This window comes from Bombus huntii, unplaced genomic scaffold (genome assembly GCF_024542735.1).
Source record: "Bombus huntii isolate Logan2020A unplaced genomic scaffold, iyBomHunt1.1 ctg00000075.1, whole genome shotgun sequence".
NCBI lineage: Eukaryota > Metazoa > Arthropoda > Insecta > Hymenoptera > Apidae > Bombus > Bombus huntii.
The window spans coordinates 160,520-185,349 of NW_026099333.1; the positions used below are offsets into that span (position 1 = coordinate 160,520).

General features: G+C 41.4%; 1 protein-coding gene across 1 annotated transcript; it reads left to right on the plus strand.

Moving 5' to 3' along the window:
- Nucleotides 1–18,652: 18,652 nt before the first annotated feature.
- LOC126876439 (uncharacterized) lies at nt 18,653–24,217 on the plus strand. Its single transcript, XM_050639294.1, has 2 exons — nt 18,653–19,766; nt 20,343–24,217. The coding sequence occupies exons 1-2, from the start codon at nt 18,653–18,655 to the stop codon at nt 24,215–24,217; spliced, it is 4,989 nt and encodes a 1,662-aa protein (XP_050495251.1).
- Nucleotides 24,218–24,830: the final 613 nt, after the last annotated feature.

Below are 24,830 nucleotides of genomic sequence, written 5' to 3' on the forward strand. Positions count from 1 at the left end.
CGCATTGCTGTATATTAGTGTAAATACCAGACCCGATATAAGTTATAGTGTGAATTATCTGAGTAGATTTCAAGATTGTTGTAACGAGACACATTTTAAATATGCCTTGCGAATATTGAAATATTTGTACCGGACTAGAGATTTAGGGCTACATTATAAAAGAAATGAAAAGTGCGAAACGATAGATTGTTATGTGGACGCTGATTGGGCAGGAGATCATATAGATAGGAAATCGACTTCTGGGTATGTAATTAGATTGTATGGAAATGTAATTGGATGGAAGTCTAAAAAACAAAAGTGTGTGACAAAAGCCTCGACGTATGCAGAGTATGTTGCTCTATCGGAAGCGGTGAGCGAAGTAATGACTATCAGAGAACTAATGAAAATCTTCGATGTAAATGTAGACGATAACCCTGTAAAAATCTATGAGGATAACTCTGGAGTAATGAGTATAGCAAAATACGGAACTTTTACAAAAAATTCTAAACACATCGAAGTTCATTACCACTACATTCACGAGTACGTAAAGGAAAATAAGATAAACATAATAAAAGTAAGTACAGAAGAAAACACTGCGGATATTTTTACGAAGGCACTGTGTAGAGAGAAATTTGAAAGGTTTAGGTCATGGATGAATGTAAAATAAGAGAAATGTAAATAAAGCGATAAATGTTAAATATTTTGTTAATTCGACAAGTATGTAAATAAAATTAAGTGTACAGTATAAATGTAAGGAGGCGTGTTAGGGAAGTGATACATTTACACTGTACATGAGAGTGTGTGTGTAAGGGTTAGAGGGCGTCAAGGTCTTAGTGGAGACAAAAGACTGTTGCCAGATGTTAGAAGAATCTAGGATAGTCGGTTGGCGACAAGCGTGCGTGCAAGACGTTCTTCAGAGTGTAATATAGATGTATAACTGTTGCGTGGGAAATATAGTCAATTATTTGTATTCCCAAATCCTCGAATTTCCTAAACAGTTGTTCAACCTGAACTATTCACACCAAATGTACAGAAAACAGCACAACTAAATAATTAGATAACGACTCGACTTTCACAAAATGCAATCAACACTCTCTCGGCAACGCCACTCGCAAACTCTGTTTGTTGATTCCTTTTCTCCCGTCCCTTGGCAACCGCTCGTGGCCAAGATCACGTAGGTCTCCTCTTTCCAAAACTACGCGATCAAAAACAAACGCCTCGGCTCTCGCGACATTCCACGCGGTTCACCCGCCAACTCCCAGGCCTCTCACTCACGATACTACATATATACATTAACTATTTTTATATGTGTGTACAGAACTGATGGCGAACTCATCAACCATTTTCTGAACGGATGGAACAACATGAATAGCAATTCACACAGTGGAACTGTAAAGTATTTGTACGAAACCAAATACTGATGCTATCCACCTGTAAACAAACAATATTTATAACTATGCATATAATTTTCACTTATGTTCACCACTATGTATATATACTCGAAGACAAGGTACATTTGTGATATTTATTCCTATTGATGATATATACTTATATATTTATAACAATAAAACAAATCTCATTTATACTACTTACCAATACGTACGCATATATGTATGTCGGATCACGATTCGAATTTTGGGCGCGCGACGACTCTTCGTGTGGACTAGCCATCGTTTCACAAAGCCGAGATTTTATTTACACGTATATACAGGTCTATCACTAAGCTTAACAAATAATAAGTACAACTAATAATAAGTCTAACAAACACTAAGCCTAATGAATAATACGATCTACGAATAGTTAAATTAAATAATACTATTAGCAATGTTTGAGTTCAAACGAATCCACGGTCACCGGGATAACTCCTTACTAAGCGAAACTAACTTAGACGCAAATGCGATCGTCGAAAATGCTCGATATATCACTCTCCAAGGCAATCGCAAGAATGCCAGCCTCGTGGTGATTTTTCTCCCTGTACGATTGCATTTTGTTTTCTATACCCGTTTGGAAGCATCGAGAAGGTTCCAAACGCCGTTGCTAGGCACACTCGTTGGAAGCATCGAGAAAGTTCCAAACGCCGTTGCTAGGCAGTTTCTGCCTGGAGTTTTGATTACTAATACAATGTATGTCCCATTGCATCGGCACCTCCGAGGCAACATCACACGTGGCTAGGCCCGCTCTCGAGGCCGCATGCCGCCACAACCACATTTCTCGGAAAACACATACAACCACTCCAGACCTCCGTTAGATAAAACATCCATCCCGTGACCGTGGCTACGTTCAGCGACCGATTGTCACCTCGAACCCAATCTCGCTTATTACAAATCTTAAGCAATTACAACTATAATAAAATCTAGGCTAAGGTACTAGAGGATGTTCCCAAAATTTCCAAGGAAAGGCTTCGGCTTTCCTTTCATCTCCGACATGTATATAATTACAAGCCAAGTAGTATTCATAATATTTATTTTCACTGATAACAAGTACGTAAAACCTAAAATAAATCAAAGGTTTTAACAATAAAAAAAACAAAAAAAAAGAAAGAAAAAGGGGAAGAAGAAAAATAAAGAAGAAAAAAAAGGAAAGAAAAAAAATATAATATTGTTAGGGAAGTGATACATTTACACTGTACATGAGAGTGTGTGTGTAAGGGCCAGAGGGCGTCAAGGCTTAGTGGAGACAAAAGACTGTTGCCAGATGTTAGCAGAATCTAGGATAGTCGGTTGGCGACCAGCGTGCGTGCAAGACGTTCTTCAGAGAGTAATATAGATGTATAACTGTTGTGTGGGAAATATAGGCAATAATTTGTATTCCCAAATCCTCGAATTTCCTTAACAAATATATATAAATATAAAATTTTCTTTTTCTATAAAAGGTTATTACTATTTCTGATAAACTCGAGAAATGAAAACATTATACCATGATACACTGACACAAAGATACACCACACAGAAGAAACTAACAGAGAACGCTTTAAGCTTGGCAAACTTACCGCCCGACGAATTTGCATACACCATAACCAAAACCCAGGACACATGGCTCTGATCGCAGGAGAAGCGATCCATATAGTCAAATGCATTCCGGTACAAGTAAAGGTACGACATACAACAAAATGCTACTCGGAACTACCCGTTTGGCAAAGGAATCGCACCACAGGAACTCCACCCGGACGTGCGCCAAACGTGGCGATATTCAGCACCATCGTCGTTGGCCACGAGCGGAAGCCACGTCATGTTCCCGGCAGAAAATCTGCAGTCTCGAACGCATTGGCGAGAGGAGCAACAGGAAAAACAATCGTCCCTGGAACAGTAAACATCCTGGGAATGATGGACAAAACACATTAACGACAATAGCGAAAAATACCGTATCAAGCTTATGGACTGGTTTTATGGAATTTGGAACTGTCAGTGCAGCAATATTTGGAATACTCGCAATATTTAAACTAATCAAAACAATAATAGATATAGCCGCACACGGATACCAGTTACGTGAAACTTACGAATGTGGAATCGCCCTATTAGGAGCAATATGCGGCTCAGTCACCCACCCGCTACGATACCTCAAAAGAAGACGAAATATCGATGATCAAACAGCACAACCTCAAGGGATATCGATAACACCGGTAGTCACTCAACTACCAACGACATCTACGTCCGCCTTGAGCGAACTCAGAGATACCATCAGTCAAATTTCCTTTGGAAATTTGAACTTCAAGGGCGGGGGTGTCACGTCCCGCGCTCCGCACACGCCGTAACAAGAACAAGAAAACCATTCTATACAAAACACGCGAATAAGGATTTGAATGCACAAACGAACACACGGCACTACGAAACGAAAGGAAGGATTAACAAAACGAGGGCGATTAACGGATCCAACCAATAAACAAAATACATATACACACAATTCTAAATAAACCAGGAAATAAGAATAACTACAAAAGGGGAAAATAATTGAAACGCCAGGAATATATATATATATATATATATATATATATATATATATATATATATATATATATATATATATATAAATATATATATATTTCAATCAATCAATTTGGAGAGTTACATATAAGTATAAACATATATGCCGAACATGTAATAACCTAGTAAATATTAGAGACAGTGCTTCCAATACTATGCAATAAATACAATATTATCAATTTATGAAATAAAAGTATACATGAAGTCAAAAACTAATAGTTTAACGAATACATAAAACATACAATATTGTATTATTAAAGAAATGAAGGTTACATTGTCAGAAACATATATATATATATATATATATATATATGTGTGCGCATTCTATCAAATTGATAATCTAAGATACATACTTAAAACTAGCCTACATTCCGATAAAGAATTATAAAATAAGAACTATATTACGGAACATGCATGTCTATATATAAATATATAAATTATATTCTAAACTAAACTACTATTAATGTATGCGCATTCTACATTATTGATTCAAATCGATAATCTAAGATACATACTTATAACTAGCATACATTCCGGTAAAGGATTAATAAGTAATTGACATTTCATTTCGTATGAATACTACACTGCCAGGAGAAATATGCATATGAATACGTATATATATATATATATACATATATATATATATATATATATATATATGTATGTATGTATGTATGTATGTATGTATGTATGTATGTATGTATGTATGTATGTATGTATGTGTGCGCGTATGTTTTATATTATCGAATACTCTATAAAATAAACTACTCAAAACAATAAATAACGCAATCGAAGAATTACAAAACATTATATATATATATATATATATATATATATATATATACGTATTCATATGCATATTTCTCTTGGCAGTGTAGTATTCATACGAAATGAAATGTCAATTATTTATTTATCCTTTACCGGAATGTAGGCTAGTTTTAAGTATGTATCTTAGATTATCGATTTGATAGAATTCGCACACATATATATATTTCTGACAATGTAACCTTCATTTCTTTAATAATACAATATTGTATGTTTTATGTATTCGTTAAACTATTAGTTTTTGACTTCATGTATACTTTTATTTCATAAATTGATAATATTGTATTTATTGCATAGTATTGGAAGCACTGTCTCTAATATTTACTAGGTTATTACATGTTCGGCATATATGTTTATACTTATATGTAACTGTCCAAATTGATTGATTGAAATATATTTATATATATATATATATGAGTCTAAAAAATTTATTGTAGCTGTGTATGTGGACGACATCCTCGTGTTTGGGACGAATGAGTGGATTGAGATATTCAAAACTAGGATTAAGGACAAATTAGATGTTAGAATGCTAGGCGTAGACACTCAATTTCTGTCCATCCACCTGAGTAAGCCAAACAGCACCACTGTAGTATTCGATCAATCTGTACAGATAGGTCAAATGCTGGATCTGTTTGACATTACTCGTGAGGTTGGGGTGGTGGGAGTGTCGACACCGCTAGCTAGAGAATGCGAGGCTGGTTTTGATATTGAACGTGATGAGCCTCTCGACAGTAAATTATATGAACAAGCTGTGGGGCACATAATGTATGTAGCTACTGTAAGTCGTCCTGATGTTGCGTGTGCAATAGGGAAACTAAGCCAAAGATGCGCGAATCCGACTGTATCCGATTGGAAAGCAGCGAAGCGGGTATTCAGATATTTACTAAAGACCAAAGACTTGAAGTTAGTATACCAAAGGACCGGGCAACCTCTGAAGGTGTTTTGCGACTCGGATTTTGCGGGTTGTACGGTAGACAGGAAATCCAGGAGCGGGTATATGTTCATACTCGCTGGTGGTGCGATATCCTGGCTATCCAAAAAACAACCGATTATAGCTCAATCGACGTGCGAAGCGGAATTTGTGGCAATGCTGGAAGCAGCAAGGGAAACAGTGTGGATTTCTTTACTGTTAAAGGAATTGGGTCAACTGTCATATTGCCATCGCCCCTGCAAGATATTCTGCGATAATATCGGAGCTATTTCATGGTCAAAGGACGAAATAGTTGCTGAGAGTTCTAAGCACGTCCAAGTGCGCTACTTTTACGTTAAGAACTGCGTATCGAGGGGGATACTAGATTATACTTATGTACCTAGTCCTGAGAATGTGGCTGACATTCTCACCAAAGGCCTAACTAGGATTAAGACCCAGCAATTTACCAAAGCTATGGGGCTTGTAGAAACTAGCGATCAAAGGGGAGTGTTGAGAAATGTTAAGTTGGTATGATCGCTGCTTACTACAAGCTAAGTTGGTACGACTTCTAACGACGCTCTTTTGTCTTAGAAGTCGACCACGTTGTTCTATTGACTTGGAGATTCCTGTGTGGTAAGACGTGTTATAAGACTGAAATATATTGGAGAAAACGAATCTAAGTGAATCGTTATTTTATAAACCCAAAACCTTATTAAATAACAATCAAAGCCATGTGTCCTGGGTTTTGGTTATGGTGTATGCAAATTCGTCGGGCGGTAAGTTTGCCAAGCTTAAAGCGTTCTCTATTAGTTTCTTCTGTGTGGTGTATCTTTGTGTCAGTGTATCATGGTATAATGTTTTCGTTTCTCGAGTTTATCAGAAATAGGAATAACCTTTTATAGAAAAAGAAAATTTTATATTTATATATATTATATTTTTTTTCTTTCCTTTTTTTTTCTTCTTTTTTTTTCTTCTTCCCCCTTTTTTTTGTTTTTTTTTTTATTGTTAAAACCTTTGTTTTATTTTAGGTTTTACGTACTTGTTATCAGTGAAAATAAATATTATGAATACTACTTGGATTGTAACTATATACATATATGCGTACAAAATCCACTTCTACATGTTAGATATAATAATATAACAATACTAGGTAGATTAATACACAATAAAATATCCTTTTACTCCGGTTATATTTATTACTAACTCTCAATTAATCTATCTTAATTATTTTCTAACCACTTTCTATATTTATCAGCTATTTTATTTCTTTTTGTTAATCTGCGAAATCCATGCATGTACACTTCCTTGTATGGTGATTGATTGTTCACGAGGTAAGTTGCACTTTCACTGTTTTCGTTATTCGTTGAACTAACACGTTTTACATTCAAACAGTAATTGGAACACTCGTAATAAACTTCTTTTCTTTTTCCAAGTTTCCGCTATCTGTGTCATTCGACGAACACTGCCACGCCTCCACAGCACCGTTATAACATTTAGCGATGCTGCTCTTTGCATTAAGGCAATTGAAGTTAATTCGTTCGTTTATTTTCAGCTGGTACATGGTGTCCCGCAAGCAGGGAGCCATATCATATTTTGCATGTAGACCTTCTTGTTTGATGATTACTTGTTTACAAGGTAACTTTCACTTCCCCTCTTTTAATTATTTATTGAATCGACACGTTGTATATTCAAACAATAATTGGAGTACACATAATAATTTTCCCTTTTTCTTTTTAGGTTTTCGCTATCTGTATTATTCGACGGACAGTGTTACACCTCCTTTTGATTTATCCATAATATAGTTATAACATTTAGTAACCTTGTATTTTGCACTGAGACAATTGAAACTAATTTATTCACTTATTTTAGGTAGCTGTCATACATTGTGTTCCACGAACAACGATCCATAACCTATACTTGCACGTACACTTTCTTGTATGTTGATCACTTGTTCACAAGGTAACTTTTACTTTCACTAGTTAATTGTTCATTAAGTTAACACGTTTTATATTTAAGCAATAATTGAAACACGTATAATAATTTTCCTTTTTCCTTTTAGGTGTTCGATATCTGTATTATTCGACGAACAGCACTATAACATATACTACCGCACTACGTTGCCCACTGAAATCGCTTTATTCATTGCTTATTTCGATTATGCGCTAGTTTTAACTTGTTTAAATGCACCGTTCGCGGAATCCCTTTTACTTCGATCTTGACGTTTTGGTTCTGCAAGATTTCTAGCACTTTGTATGGTCCAGTATATTGATCGGAGAATTTTCCTTTACTGGGTTCTTTTAGTAAATATATCGAATCTCCTATTTTAAAATCTTGGGGGTTGATTCGTCGGTCGTAATATTCTTTTGATCTTAGTTTGGATTTTATCAAATTTTCTCTCGCCATTCGTTGTACGGTGTTAATTTTATCGAACAGATCTTCGAGATATTCTGCGTAAGTTGGTTCCATGTTCTCTTCGATTATTACTTCACCAGTAGGTTCTCTGGCTAGATGTCCAAAAACTAATTCGTGCGGGGAGAATTTCGTTCCTTCGTGTACAGAGGTATTATAGGAAAACATAGCTAATTCTACCCATTCGTCCCAATTTTTGGAATTTTCAATGTATAATTTGAGATATTCTATCAGCACGTGGTGAGATCTTTCGATTGAACCGTTACTTTGTGGATGATATGCCGTCGTGGTATATTGTTTGATGCGGAATCTCTTTGCTACTTTCTTCATTAGTGAGGATGTAAAGTTCGTTCCTTGATCAGTGAGAATAGCTCTCGGTGACCCGAAACGACAAATAAATCGCTTTACAAAAACGTCCGCTAAGATAGGCCGAGAGGCTGAAGAGATTCCTCCTAGTGGAATCCCAATTGAGTATTTTGTTAATAAGTCTTGGATAGTTAATATATATTCGTTTCCCTTTTGGGTTTTTGGTAATGGACCTATAATATCCATACTAACCTTATCGAACGCTTTACCTGGTGTGTCTGTAAGTACCATTGGTTGCTTTGCTTTTATTCTTGTGAGTTTCTTCAATTGACATTCCTTACATGTTCTTACGTAATCTTGAATTTCCTTTTTCATATTTTCCCAATAGTAATGTTGTCGTATTCTTTGATAAGTTTTTGTTATTCCTTTGTGTCCTGCTACGCTTGATTCATGTTTTTCTCGTATTATGTTGTTCCGCGCTTCCACAGATGGGGTAATTACTTCCCCAGTGCAAATGGTGATGGTTAAGGTTTTTTCCATAAATATTTCCTTTAATTTTCTGATTGTATATCGCCAGGGTATTGTTTCTCATTTACTGCGTCTAATAGAGATCTTAGCGAGTTTAATAAATTTTCTGGTGTTATTGGAATATTTCTATTTTCCTTTATCGGTAGGAATACAATGTATTTTCCAGAATCGTAATTCAATCTTGCTTTTTCTAACATTAAATCTTCATAACGAGGTAACTTTCCCGTTTCCTTCATTTCTAAGGCTCCTTTATCTATCGGATTGCCATGTATATCTATAAATACTACTTTATGGTCATTTACTCTCGCAATTGAGTCTCGGGTTTCTGAAATTCTTAGTTCCGCAATTATCGTAGGTCTCGTGTCCTTTTCTCGTTGTTGAATTAGTTCTGGAATTACAGTGGAGGTCTCTTTTTCGCTTGTTGTATCCGTGCCTTCTTTTTCTCGATTGGTTATTGCTCTATCTGTACTTACATCGATTTCTGCTAATGCTTGGTCTAAATATTTTATGGGGGTTTCTTCTATTGTAAAATGTTTTCGGGTAAAACCCTTTCCTTGATTTTTAGAATCACTGGATTGAGGCAAGACGTGTGGTTTAGCTTCGAATATGGGAGAGTCTTCGGTTGACGTATCTATTTCGAATCTTTTTGAGACAGGATAGCGAATCGGTGAGACTTCCTCTCTCTTTCTGATTGGTAAACAAACTTCCGGAGGGTTCCTAGATAATGCGTCTGCGTTTGCGTTCGCCCTGCCTTCTTTGTATACAATATCAAATTCGAAGTCCGATAACTTTAATTTCCATTTCCAAATTCTTGAAGTAGGATCTTTGATAGAATGCATCCACGCTAAAGGTTTATGATCGGTTACGATGGTAAACTTTCTTCCGTAAAGATACGGTCGGAAGTGCATTGCGCTGTAAACAATTGCCAGACACTCCTTTTCTATGGTAGAGTAGTTTCGTTCGGCGGGATTTAATAGCCTTGAGGCATACGCAATCGGCAAATCCTTTCCGATTGGCCCTTGACTCAGTACACCGCTTATTGCATATCCTGATGCGTCTGTAGTAAGGTTAAAGGGTTTAGAAAAGTCTGGATATTGCAGGATGGGTTTCGTCACTAACGCTGTCTTTAAATTATTGAATGCGTTTTCTTGATTTTCTGTCCATTTAAAGGGAGTGTCTTTCTTTAATAGTTGTGTCAATGGTTTCGCGACCTTGGGGAAATCGGGTATAAATCTTCTGTAATATCCTGCTAGTCCCAGAAATCGTTTGATATTTTTCGCCCTCTTTGGTCGTGGAAATTTTGATACGGCTTCGACTTTCTTTGGGTCGGGTTTCACGCCATCCTCACTAATTATATGTCCTAAATAATTCACCTCGTGTCGTAAAAATTCGCACTTATCAGGTTGTAATCGTAATTTAGCTTTCCTCAGTCTTTCCATTAATTTATTAAATTTAATTTCGCGTTCTTGGAGAGACGTGGAATAAATCACTATGTCATCCAGATAGACGAATAGTTCTATTCCTTGCAGACCAGATAATATTGAATTCATCAAACGTTGAAATGTTGCTGGGGCATCTTTTAATCCAAAGGGCATTCTTTTGAATTGAAAATGCCCGTATGGTGTCGAAAATGCAGTTTTGTGGGCATCTTCCTGTGACATACGGATCTGGTGAAAGCCCGATGCCAAGTCAAACGTGGAAAAATATTTTGCACTTCCTAATTGATCCAATATTTCTGTAATGTTGGGTAGTGGGAAGGCATCGCCAATCGTTTTATCGTTCAATTTTCTATAATCGATGACTAATCTCCAGCGCTTATTTCCTTGCGAATCGGGTTTTTGAGCACAATCCATAACGGGGAGTTATATGGAGATATTGATGGTTCCACTACGTCCGTATCTAGTAGTTCTTGGTCCTGTCGATTTATTTCTTCTCGATGTATTGGTGGATATCGATACTGTTTAGTATTGATGGGTATATTATCCGTTGTAATTATCCTATGTTCCAGAACTTCGGTTGCTTCCAATGTATCTCCTGGAATATGAAACCTATCTTGATTATTACGAATCAATTTTTTAGCATTTTCCTTTTCTTCTTCGTTCAAATGTTCGAGTCGTAGTAACTCATTTATTTTATCGTATCTACTTTCCTCCGATCTTAGAACTGTATTGCACGCTGTCCTAGGAAGCGGGGCGGGGGGCGGGGGGATTTTCAAATTCTTTAATTACCATCGTTGGTGTTGTAAATACGTAATCTCTCGAAGTAGTATTTATTACTCTTATGTAACCTTTTCCTTTATGATTCCTCACAACTGCATTACCAAAATAGATTCCCTTGTTCGGCTCGATTCTTGGAATAAATCCCTCTTTTATCTCTGGATTAGCGATATTAACTGAACACGTTATTGAACTTCGCTTCGGTATAATTATTTTTTCTTTACTATCGAAGGGAATATAAATATTTCCCCATCTGATATGTTTTCCCTCATAATCTAAACGAGCCTTACAACCTGCAAAAAATTCGGATCCTAGGATTCCGTCTTGATCGATTAGCAATGAATCATCGACTATGATGAAAACCAACCGGATGGCCCGCAACCTGTATTACCGTCTGCCCTAGGGAGACCAGGCTCGTTGCCGTAATTCCTCGCACTTCGATTGATTCCTTTTCGTCGATGATGGCTGAATCGAGTAAAGCAGGTTTCTTGATAATGTTGATTTCCGATCCAGAGTCTAATAATAAACTCGTCTTAGTCTTTAGATCTGGGGAAACTATTCGTGCAGTTGGGTTCGTTGGGGAATCGTTAAATTTTATTGAAATAATTCGGAGAGGTCGCCTTCCGAATCTGAATTCAACTCCTGATGATTTTCCTTCGCCGGTTGCTTGTGCTTCACTCTTTTCCTTTTGCCTTGAGATTCTGGATTCTCTGTCTGTGACCTCGTTTGGTTGTGGGATGACTCCCCCACAATATTTAGTGGTTGTTCGTTCGATCTTATGGTCGGCATTGCGTTCGCTCTGTCTCTCGTTATGGGTGGTGGAGTCGATCTCGCGGGGGTGGCTGTCCTTGTTCTGTTTGTTGCCGTCGGCGCCGGTCGCCTGGTTGCCGCCTGTACTCTTGGGCGATTCGGCGTATCGTTCCTTCGTGGCTCGCCCCATTCTCCCGAAGGACGTGTTTGGTTTCCCGATGGTCTCGAAGCATAGGGTACGATTAATCCGGCATCTACTCGGGCTTTAAATTTGTAACAGTCTTTCACTAGATGCCCGGGTTTTTTGCAATAGTTACACGTGATATTTTGTCTTGTAGAATTCAAAAAATTCTGCGATGGAGGTAGCGATCTTCGATCTTGGCGGTTGTTCCTGATATTGTTGTTAGTGTTCGAAGGATGTGCGTTGTCGCGTCTGTAATAGTTCGAGGGTGTCGGTCGTTGGGGTCGCGTTCTATCGGTTATTTGTTTCAATTCGTGTGTTGCTTTGACGGCTTGACGATACGCATCTTCTAAAGTATGGTACCCTGCTATTTTTACTCGCACATATACCTCGTTCGGAAGTCCTTTAACGAAAGCTTCTTTCGTTTCCCAATCTATAGTATCTTGGATATCGGGGGATATGATGCCGTAGTCGCCTCTTTCTCCGTCCATTATTGCCAATCTAAGATTTCTAACGCGATCCATATAATCTAATATGTCTTCCCCGGGTCGTTGAAATATCGTTCCTAATTCCCCTTTATATTCGTTAAGAGATTTCTTTGGGCCGAATAGATCCTTTAATTTGTTTCCGAAATCGTTTAGACTCATTAATTCTGTGTCTTCGATGGCGAGGAGCGCGTGTCCACGGAGCTTATTTACTAACAATTTTACCAATTGAGGTTCTTGATATCTGGAAATCATATTTCGCGCGCGCTCACAAGCTCTTAAAAAGTGGAATACCGATGGTCGATATCCGTCAAACACTGGCACCGATTCGATCGCATCTTTTAGCTTAATTGGCTGGGTATGTCCACTCGGCTGGACCGTCTCTTGTTGCGTTGTCGGCGGCGATACGGGTGTTTTAGGTTCTTGTTTTGTTTTAAGTTCGAATAAGCCGCTTTGTAATTCGGCGAGTTTTGCACTCATATCGCGAAAGTTCGCATCCCATGCTTTAAGCTTTTCCGACAATGTCAAAACCATTTCTTCGTCCAACGATTTCACAACACTCGCCATTGTTTCTTAAATATTTGTTAAATATATATATTAATCAAGATAGACTAACTAAATATTAACGACAAGACATAACTGACCTCGGTGCGAAGGAATAAAGTTATGCTACACGAAATAACTGGTAACACAATACACAAAACATTAACTAAATTAAACGAGACTTACATAAATGCAAGTCACGTATAATCAAAACAATGACTATTGAAATTCGGTAACAATACAATCCATGCTATCACATTAAAGTAGCACACGGTATTGACACACACAATATCATGAAACACAAAACAATATTACAAAACACTACTAAATAAAATTATAGTGATTAACAATTAATTAGTTATTTCAACAACACGTTACTGTTGACATTAAACCAACGCCATACCAAAGAGACACGCGAGCGACCATGTTGAAAAATTCGTCGCGCGCACTTACAAATAACAGCCAATGCAATACAATACAGCATCATAATAGCAATGTTAGGTACTAATAAAAAAAAAAAAAAAAAAAAAAAACAAGGAAAAGGGGGAGAGAGTTAAGGAAAATATATATAATAAATAACAACTAACATAATTATAACATATTATATATATTATATTATATACAGGGATACAGTATTCGTACAAAGGAACAGATCCAAACGAAAATTATATATATAAAAAAAAATAAATAATATATATATGTAATATCGTGATATAATATATTTACAAGGAATGGATGATACAGATGTTAATCGGACAGAAAAAGACGATTGTTGTTCAACCTGAACTATTCACACCAAACGTACAGAAAACAGCACAACTAAATAATTAGATAACGACTCGACTTTCACAAAATGCAATCAACACTCTCTCGGCAACGCCACTCGCAAACTCTGTTTGTTGATTCCTTTTCTCCCGTCCCTTGGCAACCGCTCGTGGCCAAGATCACGTAGGTCTCCTCTTTCCAAAACTACGCGATCAAAAACAAACGCCTCGGCTCTCGCGACATTCCACGCGGATCACCCGCCAACTCCCAGGCCTCTCACTCACGATACTACATATATACATTAACTATTTTTATATGTGTGTACAGAACTGATGGCGAACTCATCAACCATTTTCTGAACGACGGATGGAACAACATGAATAGCAATTCACACAGTGGAACTGTAAAGTATTTGTACGAAACCAAATACTGATGCTATCCACCTGTAAACAAACAATATTTATAACTATGCATATAATTTTCACTTATGTTCACCACTATATATATATATATACTCGAAGACAAGGTACATTTGTGATATTTATTCCTATTGATGATATATACTTATATATTTATAACAATAAAACAAATCTCATTTATACTACTTACCAATACGTACGCATATATGTATGTCGGATCACGATTCGAATTTTGGGCGCGCGACGACTCTTCGTGTGGACTAGCCATCGTTTCACAAAGCCGAGATTTTATTTACACGTATATACAGGTCTATCACTAAGCTTAACAAATAATAAGTACAACTAATAATAAGTCTAACAAACACTAAGACTAATGAATAATACGATCTACGAATAATTAAATTAAATTAAATAATACTATTAGCAATGTTTGAGTTCAAACGAATCCACGGTCACCGGGATAACTCCTTACTAAGCGAAACTAACTTAGACGCAAATGCGATCGTCGAAAATGCTCGATGTATCACTCTCCAAGGCAATCGCAAGAATGCCAGCCTCGTGGTGATTTTTCTCCCTGTACGATTGCATTTTGTTTTCTATACCCGTTTGGAAGCATCGAGAAGGTTCCAAACGCCGTTGCTAGGCACACTCGTTGGAAGCATCGAGAAAGTTCCAAACGCCGTTGCTAGGCAGTTTCTGCCTGGAGCTTTGATTACTAATACAATGTATGTCCCATTGCATCGGCACCTCCGAGGCAACATCACACGTGGCTAGGCCCGCTCTCGAGGCCGCATGCCGCCACAACCACATTTCTCGGAAAACACATACAACCACTCCAGACCTCCGTTAGATAAAACATCCATCCCGTGACCGTGGCTACGTTCAGCGACCGATTGTCACCTCGAACCCAATCTCGCTTATTACAAATCTTAAGCAATTACAACTATAATAAAATCTAGGCTAAGGTACTAGAGGATGTTCCCAAAATTTCCAAGGAAAGGCTTCGGCTTTCCTTTCATCTCCGACATGTATATAATTACAAGCCAAGTAGTATTCATAATATTTATTTTCACTGATAACAAGTACGTAAAACCTAAAATAAATCAAAGGTTTTAACAATAAAAAAAAACAAAAAAAAAAAAGAAAGAAAAAGGGGAAGAAGAAAAATAAAGAAGAAAAAAAAGGAAAGAAAAAAAATATAATATTGTTAGGGAAGTGATACATTTACACTGTACATGAGAGTGTGTGTGTAAGGGCCAGAGGGCGTCAAGGCTTAGTGGAGACAAAAGACTGTTGCCAGATGTTAGCAGAATCTAGGATAGTCGGTTGGCGACCAGCGTGCGTGCAAGACGTTCTTCAGAGAGTAATATAGATGTATAACTGTTGTGTGGGAAATATAGGCAATAATTTGTATTCCCAAATCCTCGAATTTCCTTAACAAATATATATAAATATAAAATTTTCTTTTTCTATAAAAGGTTATTACTATTTCTGATAAACTCGAGAAATGAAAACATTATACCATGATACACTGACACAAAGATACACCACACAGAAGAAACTAACAGAGAACGCTTTAAGCTTGGCAAACTTACCGCCCGACGAATTTGCATACACCATAACCAAAACCCAGGACACATGGCTCTGATCGCAGGAGAAGCGATCCATATAGTCAAATGCATTCCGGTACAAGTAAAGGTACGACATACAACAAAATGCTACTCGGAACTACCCGTTTGGCAAAGGAATCGCACCACAGGAACTCCACCCGGACGTGCGCCAAACGTGGCGATATTCAGCACCATCGTCGTTGGCCACGAGCGGAAGCCACGTCATGTTCCCGGCAGAAAATCTGCAGTCTCGAACGCATTGGCGAGAGGAGCAACAGGAAAAACAATCGTCCCTGGAACAGTAAACATCCTGGGAATGATGGACAAAACACATTAACGACAATAGCGAAAAATACCGTATCAAGCTTATGGACTGGTTTTATGGAATTTGGAACTGTCAGTGCAGCAATATTTGGAATACTCGCAATATTTAAACTAATCAAAACAATAATAGATATAGCCGCACACGGATACCAGTTACGTGAAACTTACGAATGTGGAATCGCCCTATTAGGAGCAATATGCGGCTCAGTCACCCACCCGCTACGATACCTCAAAAGAAGACGAAATATCGATGATCAAACAGCACAACCTCAAGGGATATCGATAACACCGGTAGTCACTCAACTACCAACGACATCTACGTCCGCCTTGAGCGAACTCAGAGATACCATCAGTCAAATTTCCTTTGGAAATTTGAACTTCAAGGGCGGGGGTGTCACGTCCCGCGCTCCGCACATGCCGTAACAAGAACAAGAAAACCATTCTATACAAAACACGCGAATAAGGATTTGAATGCACAAACGAACACACGGCACTACGAAACGAAAGGAAGGATTAACAAAACGAGGGCGATTAACGGATCCAACCAATAAACAAAATACATATACACACAATTCAAAATAAACCAGGAAATAAGAATAACTACAAAAGGGGAAAATAATTGAAACGCCAGGAATATATATATATATATATATATATATATATATATATATATATATATATATATATATATATATATATATATTTCAATCAATCAATTTGGAGAGTTACATATAAGTATAAACATATATGCCGAACATGTAATAACCTAGTAAATATTAGAGACAGTGCTTCCAATACTATGCAATAAATACAATATTATCAATTTATGAAATAAAAGTATACATGAAGTCAAAAACTAATAGTTTAACGAATACATAAAACATACAATATTGTATTATTAAAGAAATGAAGGTTACATTGTCAGAAACATATATATATATATATATATATATGTGCGCATTCTATCAAATTGATAATCTAAGATACATACTTAAAACTAGCCTACATTCCGGTAAAGAATTATAAAATAAGAACTATATTACGGAACATGCATGTCTATATATAAATATATAAATTATATTCTAAACTAAACTACTATTAATGTATGCGCATTCTACATTATTGATTCAAATCGATAATCTAAGATACATACTTATAACTAGCCTACATTCCGGTAAAGGATTAATAAGTAATTGACATTTCATTTCGTATGAATACTACACTGCCAGGAGAAATATGCATAGGAATACGTATATATATATATATATATATGTATGTATGTATGTATGTGTTACGACGCCTAAAACATCTGCACGCCAGCCCGCGCGACCGGACAACAACCGACCTGCGTAACGGCACTTCGACCCTCAATAAACCTAAGGACCCACCATAACTTTCACTTCCCTGCATTGTTTAGCCATATGTCTTCAATCCGATTGTCTTGAAGAATTGCTAAAACCTAAAAATATGCTCGAAACACAGTCGGTTTTATAGGTGTCCTTGGGTTTATTAGTCGCCTTTAAAACACGGAGAAAGCGGGTATGCACCCATTAGGAAAACCCGAATAGCCCTGTAATAAAACAGGCTAGGTTTTCTCATACACACCGTCATTTACGCACCACGATGGTAGAAGACTCCCTACTCATCCCTTCGAGCAGTAGTGCAGCATGACCAATCGACACCGCGGTTCGTTACCCTCACTTTTCCTAACGAAAGTGGGACCAATGAATCCGCGTTCTTTAGGCACAGGGGCACACCCACACCGAGCTTTCTTCCGTATTAAACAAAAGAGCGACAAACAGTCTCCCAACTAACGCCTAACGCGACAGTCTATCACCTAACGCCTAACGCGACGGTCTCCCAACTAACGCCTAACGCGACAGTCTACCACCTAACGCCTAACGCGACGGTCCACCAACTAACGCCTAACGCGGCAATCTACACATAGCGCGAGAGTCGCATACTTCACACAAATCCTTTTGTAACTAAGTGCTTGGAAATATATACTTTATAATACTGTGAATCCCAGTGTTATACCAAATCAATCACCCCTTATTATCCCACCGGAAATCAGGGGATCGATCAATTCGTGGTGTCGATTGTTATAATCGTAACGGGGATTTACGACCCCCGTTGACGACTCTCCTCGCGAGTACGTCTCCCCGCGATTGGTCGAACTTACATGGTCCTTCGAGCCGGATCTCGTGCCACCAAAAAGTGCACTGACCAGTGACTATACAGTGTCGCGTGAGATCCAAGTTCCAACCACTTAGTCAACTGAGCAAGGGAACCGCCATCGGAGAGAAGCACCTCCGTCGCGCAGCATCTACACGAGCCCACGCCGCATCGTAACGATTAGCAACAGAATCCCAGATCAACGTCCATTTGATCAAGGTAAGGGCGTTCATTATCAAAATCAAACATGGCCCAAGCTGAATCAATCAGCACGTTACGGCGGAGACGAGGCGTCCTAGCCCGTCGACTTGCAACCATAAGGCGCGAACTCGATGAGTACGAAGCGTCTGGGAAGGCAAACAGAATCTTCCTAGCATCTTGCCGCAGCTCGTTCGATGAGCTTTGGAAGAGGATACTCGAGGTTCAAGAAGAGTTAGGTGTGGTAGATGAGGGGGAAGATGCACGGGTAGATTCGTTATCGCAAGAGCATCGGGAGCTTGACATGCGGTTCCGAGAGCTCTTTGAACAAATATCAGCAACAACCCCGTCGACTACAACAAGAGGTGAGACATGCCGGAAACCAGAGCCGACCACCGTTCCAGAGGTCCGCGTGCCCCAATTCGACGGTGCCCTCGAGAATTGGACCTATTTCTACGACACGTTCACATCCATAGTGGACCGTAACGAAGGTTTGACGAATGTCCAAAAGTTCCAGCATCTACGCTCATCTATAACTGGACGGGCCGCACAGAGTATCCAGTCATTAGAACTCACAGAGGCCAACTATTCCATCGCGCTTGATACACTGAAGGACAAGTTCAATTGCCCCCTCCAAATCTGCATGCGCCATTGGAATCTGATGCGTAATTATCCGGAAATCAAAAAGGAAACTCCAGAGGCCCTGGAGGATTTGCTGGAAACCATCAGCGTAAATCTAAAGGCGCTCGAACATCTAAAGGAGCCCGTCACTTCAAACATAGCGATGATCGAATTGATCGCGTCGAAGTTGCCCGCGTCCAGCCTGCGTAAATGGCAACGCACACTGCCCCGCCAAAAGGTGCCATCCTATCAGCATCTGATAGACTTTCTCAAAACACGGGCGAACGGGACTCAATTCCTCTCTAAAGAGAAGGAATCAAAAGGGTCAACACACAAACACCGCAGTCAGCGAACAACCATACCGCATGGGCGAACCCTTGCTACAACCAGCAGAACGGTGGTGTGTCCGACCTGCAACGGACATCACGAGATCAGACACTGCAAAATATTCAAGGCCAAATCAGCGACCAAACGTTTTCAGATCGTGAAGAAGGCATCGTTGTGCATAAATTGCCTAGGCACAGGACATTCGCCGACACAGTGTACGTCGGGTTCGTGTCGTATCTGCGGTCACCGACATCATACGTATCTACACCGCGAAAAAACCCAGGTAGATTCATGGTCGTCGAGCGGTCGATCTGCGAGCGGTCGATCTTCGAGCGGTCGATCGTCGAGCGGTCGATCGGCAAGCGGTTGGTCGCCGAGCAGTCGGTCGTCGGACAGTCGCTCATCGAGCGGTCGGTCGTCGGGCAGTCGCGCATCGAGCGGTCGGTCGTCGGGCAGTCGCGCACCGAGCGGTCGGTCGTCGGGCAGTCGTTCATCACACAAGCGAGCCTCCACCGAACAATCCCCATCGGGATCATCGAAGTCGCGGTCGTCCCACAAATCGAGGCGAACATCCGATACTTCACGGAAGCATACATCTTCGGCTCCAAGAGGTACGAAAGAGCATTCCTCGTACGAGTCACGCTCAGCCCGGATCCGGAACACCACCCCAACCTCTTCATCCAAGTCCCAACCGGGGAAAAACTGACTGTCCGAGACTACGACAGCAAGGGGGATCGGACTAACAAACACATCTCCCCACACCCCTCTGCATCATGATCTGTTGGCCACAGCACAGATCAAGGTCTTGAACAAACAGGCACAACCAATCCGAGCCCGAGCCTTACTCGACACTGGGTCGAGCATGAACTTCATGACCGACAGGCTCGCGAACTCCCTCGGTATAAGGCAAAGGAGATGTGCGATCCAGATCGGAGCCCTCGACAATTTGAGCACCACGGCAAAACGTTACACCACGGCCACCATCACGTCGACGGACGGCGAGTACAAGAAGACATTGAGATTTCTTGTTATCCCGGCCATATCGATCCTCGTACCAAGCGAGCCCATCGATCCCTCGAGTCTGGGACTACCCAGAAATATTCATCTAGCCGATCCACAATTCCATTGCCCAGCCCCGATCGATGTATTACTTAGTACCGGATCAACATTCGCGTCGCTGTGCATCGGGCAGGTCAATCTGGCACAACCAGGCGAACCTGAACTACGTCTACAGAAAACACGCTTCGGCTGGGTAATCGGGGGGAGTCCCACGTCCCAAACCGCGATAAATACGTTCCACGCAACCACAACGGCTCTGCAAGAGGACCTCGCACGGTTTTGGGAGATCGACGAGGGACCGGCCACTACTCATCTTTCGGACTCGGAACGACTATGTGAAGAACATTTCCGAAACCATGTCCGACGAACCAAGGAAGGCAGATACATCGTTGCATTACCGTTCAACGAAAAGCTTTCCTCACTAGGGTCATCGAAGGCCGCTGCAATGAGCAGGCTCGCCTCTCTTCATCGCCGATTCCAACGCGACAAACAATATGAAACCGCGTATAGTGCTGTGATTCAAGAATATTTAGACTTGGGTCACATGACAAAGATCAACACGGATCACGCCACCGACCACGGATATTATTTACCACATCACGGCGTGACCAAGGAATCGAGCGACACCACCAAGCTACGGGTTGTGTTCGACGGCTCAGCTTCAAGTACCACGGGAGTGTCTCTAAACGACGCCCTTCATACGGGTCCGAAATTACAAGAAGACCTGAGGAACATCCTATTGAGATTCCGGTCATTTCAATATGTCCTTACCGGCGACATCGAAAAGATGTACCGCCAATTCCTCCTACGTCCAGAAGATCGTCCCTACCAAAAGATTCTGTGGCGTGCCGACAACGGAGAGATCGAAACTTACCGACTCAACACCGTAACGTTCGGTCTATCCGCAGCCCCGTATCTGGCCATCCGATGTCTCAAACAGTTGGCAGAGGACGAGGGACCTCGATTTCCGAGAGCAGCGCAGATCCTACGGCGAGACTTCTATGTCGACGATGCGTTGACCGGAGCCGATACGAAGGACGAAGCCCTATCAATCAGGAATGATCTCACGAGATTACTTAAGCTAGCCGGTCTAAATATCCGCAAATGGGCCTCAAACGATCGGGATCTGCTGAGAGGGCTACCTGAGGAAGACACCAAGCAGAAATTACATCTCGGTGAGTCATCCACGTTAAAAACACTCGGCGTCTTTTGGGATTCAGCCGACGATACCATACTATATTCGGTCAAGACGAACAGTGACACTTCCCGAATCACAAAGCGATCAATCAGCTCAGTCATCGCACAAATATATGATCCACTAGGATTGCTCGCGCCGGTAATCGTTCGAGCAAAAATGATTTTGCAACAAGTCTGGACATTGAAGGTAGATTGGGACGAATCCCTTCCGTCAGACGTACACACAGCATGGATCAAATACCACACCCAATTGCCGTTGTTAAATGCGGTAAGGTTCCCTCGGAAGACCATCCTAGAATCCGCAACGAAAATTGAGCTCCACGGATTCTGTGACGCTAGCGAAAGGGCATATGGGGCGTGCGTCTACGTGCGGACGACTGACCGAAAGAACAATATTTGGACTCGACTCCTCACGGCGCGGTCGAAGGTAGCGCCGCTCAAATCGCTCTCCATACCACGTCTCGAATTAAGTGGGGCACTTATTTTGACGTCCTTGATTTCGTCAATACAACAGGCCCTGACGACCAAGATATCGCGGATAGTCTACTGGACTGACTCCACCATCGTACTCCATTGGATCAGGTCTTCGCCGCACACCTTGAAAACATTTGTGGCGAATCGAGTCGCTGAGATACAGACCAAGACCAATATCTCCGACTGGCGTCATGTGCCTACCGACGATAATCCAGCGGATCTCATCTCCCGAGGCCAGACGCCCAAGGAATTCCTATGTCCGTCCATTTGGAAAAACGGGCCAAGGTGGCTCCTGCAAAGCGAAAGCTATTGGCCGGTTTGGAGCCCGACACCGGTAGTCGACCTCCCGGAGCAAAAGAAGACGATCTGTCTGAGGACGAGTGTTAACGACAACACTCTCCTCCATCGCTACTCGTCTTGGCCAAGACTAATAAGAATCGTCGCCCGGTGTCTTCGATGGAGACATAAGCAACACCGAACTGCCCATCTCACCACAGACGAACTGACCGCAGCGCACAACAGGCTGATAAAAATCTTACAATCCCAGCATTTCGCGCCTGAAATTCGGATCCTCCAAAAGAATCGAAGCGAGGACGTTGGAGGGAAACTACAGCCATTAAACCCCTTCCTCGACGAAGATGGGCTACTCCGGGTAGGAGGGCGACTAACCAACTCCGCCATACCCTTCAGCCAAAAACACCCGATCATCCTACCCAAATCCCCGGTGACAGAGCTAATTATAGAACAAGAGCACCGGAACAATCATCACACAGGGACCCAAGCTACCCTATACGCGATGAGACTGCGCTATTGGCCGATCGACGGCCGTAGCCAGGTATGGCGCACTCTCAGAAGGTGCGTCCGCTGCTGCAGAGCCAACCCTCCACCAGTGGAATACTTGATGGGTGATTTGCCAGAGGCGCGTATTACCGAATCGCGGCCGTTCACGAACGTCGGAATCGACTACTGCGGCCCATTCAACATCAAGGAGAGGAGGGACCGCAACCGACGTAAAATCAAGACGTACGCCGCCATATTCGTTTGTCTGGCGACAAAGGCGGTCCACATAGAGTTAATCAGCGACCTAACCACCGACGCCTTCTTGGCCGCGCTACGCCGTTTCATCTCGCGGCGAGGATACTGCGCAACGATCCTCACCGACAACGGCACCAATTTCGTCGGGGCTAATCGGGAGCTGCAAGAACTCCGGACCCTATTGCAGTCCGACGACCACCAGGATAGGGTACAGAATTTTCTCGCCGACCGACAAATACAATGGCGTTTTAATCCTCCGAACACACCACATTTTGGCGGCTTATGGGAAGCCGCAGTTAAATCGTTCAAACGCCATCTCATCCGCGTGGTCGGCACGGAGCTCCTGACCTTTGAACACCTCAACACCCTTGTGATCGAAATTGAGGCCATTCTCAATTCACGCCCACTGACTCCCATCTCATCCGATCCGAAAGATCCCCCTGTCCTCACTCCCGGTCATTTTCTAATCGGTGATACCCTAACCAGTTTACGGGAGCGTGATTTCAGGACAGTTCCATCAGGACGGCTATCCAGTTGGCAGCGCATTCACCAGATTAAGCAGCACTTCTGGAGCCGATGGTATCGAGAATACCTAAACGAGTTAACCCGCCGCAGCAAATGGGACAAGGGCAAACACAACATTCATGAAGGCACCGTAGTAATCCTCAGGGAGGACAACGTGCCCTCTATGCAGTGGCCTTTGGGCCGCGTAATCAAGGTCCATCCAGGAGCCGACGGAATCATCCGGACCGCTACAGTGCAGACGGCAACAAGCATCCTGGACCGCGGCGTCAAACGACTGGTCCCCTTACCCATCCACCCAGATCCAGATGAGGCCGAACGCCCACACGGAGCGAAGGAGGTCACCAACGACACCCCTGACTCCACAGCCAGAATTTGATCGGTGCCCTCTCAACGGGGGGAGGATGTTACGACGCCTAAAACATCTGCACGCCAGCCCGCGCGACCGGACAACAACCGACCTGCGTAACGGCACTTCGACCCTCAATAAACCTAAGGACCCACCATAACTTTCACTTCCCTGCATTGTTTAGCCATATGTCTTCAATCCGATTGTCTTGAAGAATTGCTAAAACCTAAAAATATGCTCGAAACACAGTCGGTTTTATAGGTGTCCTTGGGTTTATTAGTCGCCTTTAAAACACGGAGAAAGCGGGTATGCACCCATTAGGAAAACCCGAATAGCCCTGTAATAAAACAGGCTAGGTTTTCTCATACACACCGTCATTTACGCACCACGATGGTAGAAGACTCCCTACTCATCCCTTCGAGCAGTAGTGCAGCATGACCAATCGACACCGCGGTTCGTTACCCTCACTTTTCCTAACGAAAGTGGGACCAACGAATCCGCGTTCTTTAGGCACAGGGGCACACCCACACCGAGCTTTCTTCCGTATTAAACAAAAGAGCGACAAACAGTCTCCCAACTAACGCCTAACGCGACAGTCTATCACCTAACGCCTAACGCGACGGTCTCCCAACTAACGCCTAAC